The 3,049-nt window shown below is 45.0% G+C and overlaps 1 protein-coding gene across 1 annotated transcript; it reads left to right on the forward strand.

The window, feature by feature from the left end:
• The first annotated feature begins 316 nt into the window (after window positions 1–316).
• LOC135979552 (olfactory receptor 8U9-like) lies at window positions 317–1,255 on the forward strand. Its single transcript, XM_065579890.1, has one exon. The coding sequence runs from the start codon at window positions 317–319 to the stop codon at window positions 1,253–1,255; it is 939 nt and encodes a 312-aa protein (XP_065435962.1).
• Window positions 1,256–3,049: the final 1,794 nt, after the last annotated feature.

Here is a 3,049-nt window from a genome sequence, read left to right on the forward strand (position 1 = left end):
AGACTGATTCTCTCACAGCAGAGTCACAAGTCACTGTTTTCAGTTTGGATTAGTGAATAGGAGTGTTTGTATGTGGGACATGATTAACCTGCGGGTTATTGTATTTGCACAGTGTGTGCATTTTATCAAACACCTGGAATGACCAGCTGTGAACATCTGTCTCTGTGAATTAAGCCCTTCCCTGAGCGGGTACTGATGTGCATTAAGAAACTGATCTCTGTTTATTTTCACTCACTTCATTACAGAGAAGGGACACGTTTTCTGCACCATCCACCTGCCCACATCTCTGTAGCTGTCTGATTTCTGTTCAGAGGAGATGGAAAAGGGAAATCACTCGGAGGCGACTGAGTTCATTCTCTCGGGATTGACAGATCGTCCGGAGCTCCAGGTTCCCCTGTTTGTGGTGTTCCTACTGATTTATGGTATCACCCTGGTGGGGAATGGGGGGATAATCTTGTTAATAATGACTGATCCCCGACTCCACACCCCCATGTACTTTTTCCTCAGTAATTTGTCTTTCTGTGACCTCTGCTTTTCCTCGATGATTTCCCCTAAGTTCCTGCTGAATTTCTTAGCCGAGAGGAAAAGCATTTCTTACATTGCCTGCGCTGTGCAACTGTATCTCTCTATCGTTTTTACAGATGTTGAGTGCCTGTTGCTGGCTGTGATGGCGTATGACCGTTATGTGGCCATCTGTAACCCACTGCTCTATAGGGTCACCATGTCCAGGCAGCTTTGTAACCAGCTGGTGGCTGGGGTGTACGCTGTGGGGGTGGTAGATTCAATGATACACACATGGCTTACATTTCGGCTGTCATTCTGCAACTCCAACATCATCAATCATTTCACCTGTGATGTCCCCCCACTGCTGGCAATCTCCTGTTCTGACACCCGCATCAATGAGATTGTGATGTTTGCTTTCATGTGCTGCACTGGAGTGAGCAGCCTTGTGACTGTCCTCCTCTCCTATGTCTATATCACCTCCACCATCCTGCAGATCCGCTCCGCCGAGGGGCGGCGCAAAGCCTTCTCCACCTGCACTTTCCACTTGACTGCAGTGGTCCTGTTTTTTGGCACCCTCCTCTTCATGTATTTACGTCCCCCGTCCAACTATTCCATGGACACGGACAAAGTGGCCTCAGTGTTTTACACGCTGGTGATCCCCATGTTGAACCCCCTCATCTACAGCCTGAGGAACACAGAGGTGAAGGACGCCCTGAGGAAAGCAATGAATAAACTCCTAACCGATTCTTGAATCTGTTTAACTCAGTACTTGTATAGTGATGGGGTGTGGAAACAGGTGAATTCAATTCCCAGCCCATTGCAATGTAATTTGACAGAGCCCGTGGGAGTATTGTTCATTATTGTATTGTTATTATTATTAATTTATTTGTATTCCAACACGGCCTGCAGGCCCCACCTAAAATCAGAGCTTTATTAGGCGTTTTCCACAGCAAAATTCCTGGAGGCACCTGTTTCACATGTTTGAATATCTGTGTGCTTCGAAAGCATAGAGCTATTCGTATTGCGTAAGAAGAGGGGGGCATCTAATCTATCTCCCTCTGCTTTGTAGTGGGTTTGGTTTCGTTATGCCGTTGCAAGTATGGAGTATGGGATTGCTATGGCTGAATCAAAGGGAGTTTGCACACCCTCCTGATACTTTGCAGCCCTTTATGTCCCCTATGGGGTTGTTGTAGAGATTGTCACTGGTTTGTGTCCATGCACGTGGAGGAGAAAGGTGATTTCCATCCCAATGGATTTTCTTTTAAGTTAAGGGAGCAACAAAACAAGTAAGAACAAGGGTAACATTTCCAAAAGAGAGCATGGTGTGTGTGCGTCCTCTGTGAGAATCTGCACTGAACTGAATACAAAATAATATGGAAAGCTTGAGTTTTCTCTACCATATAAATGAACCAGAAAGAAAAAGTCATATCAGACTCTAGATGTTTATACCACATGAGCAGGTTAGCTGTGAGTTCTTACTCTTCATTCTGTGGGAAAGTACTATTGACTCTGAAGAATAGGAATTCTGGGAATTGTACAGCTCGGGTTACGGTGAGTGAGAAATGGATAGAGCTGGGCCAATAGCTGATTTTTGAGTTCATGGGCGGTTACAAAAAATTGAAAAACAAATTCAGTTCAATCTGAACCAAAACTGAGAATTCCCTAAATGTTTGGCAAACTGGAAAACATTAAGAAAAAATGTCCAGTGGGGTCAAAGGAAATATTTAGCATGACCAGAAATGGAACATTTCCTTTCCTTCCTGGATACTTTTCGATGTAAAAGCAACGACAATGTAGGGCCAGACTGACAAAATGGATGGGAATGGAAGAGGCAGTAATGGCGCTGCTTCCCTTGTAAACTTTAACCCAATGATTAGATCACTCCCGTGGGATGTGGGAGATCCAGGTCAATCCCACCTCTGTCTGATGGGGAGAAGCCATTTGAAAGTGGGTCTCCCACATTGCCGGACAGTACCCTGGCAACTGGGCTATGTTCTGTCCAGCATCATTCTCAGGATTGGTTTACGCTACCGCTGTAAATTGATCTAAGTTACGCTACTTCAAGTTGACTAAGTTGGTCTTACTTACAGTGGTGTCCACACCGTGCTATGTCACCGGGAGAGTTATGTAACTGAAGTAGTGTAACATAGATCATCCAACAGCGTTAGTGTAGCCCAGCCCTGAGAGAGATCCATGATGGAACATAGTGTCTGAGGAAGGTGGAGTACCCACCCATTGACTTAGCATGTCTTCAACAGACCTGCTCAATCAACACCATTTCATCTATCGCTGTAGTCTTGATTTTGCCAGTAGTATAGATATGGCCTCAGTCTCTCCTGTTGAAGCTGCTGCATTGTGGATAAAACACAGGAAGAATCAGAGGGCCAGAAAGAGAGAATGACTCTATAGACAAGTGGTTCAGGGCACCAACATACTCAACTTCATGTCTCTGTTCCAATGGTTATTTAATTAGTCATCCACCATAGGACAACTTTGAAAGGAGAGATTGAGAGCAACACAGACTCGAATAGCACTCAGTGGCTGG

The sequence above is a fragment of the Chrysemys picta genome, unplaced genomic scaffold, assembly GCF_011386835.1.
Source record: "Chrysemys picta bellii isolate R12L10 unplaced genomic scaffold, ASM1138683v2 scaf989, whole genome shotgun sequence".
Classification (NCBI taxonomy): Eukaryota; Metazoa; Chordata; order Testudines; family Emydidae; genus Chrysemys; species Chrysemys picta.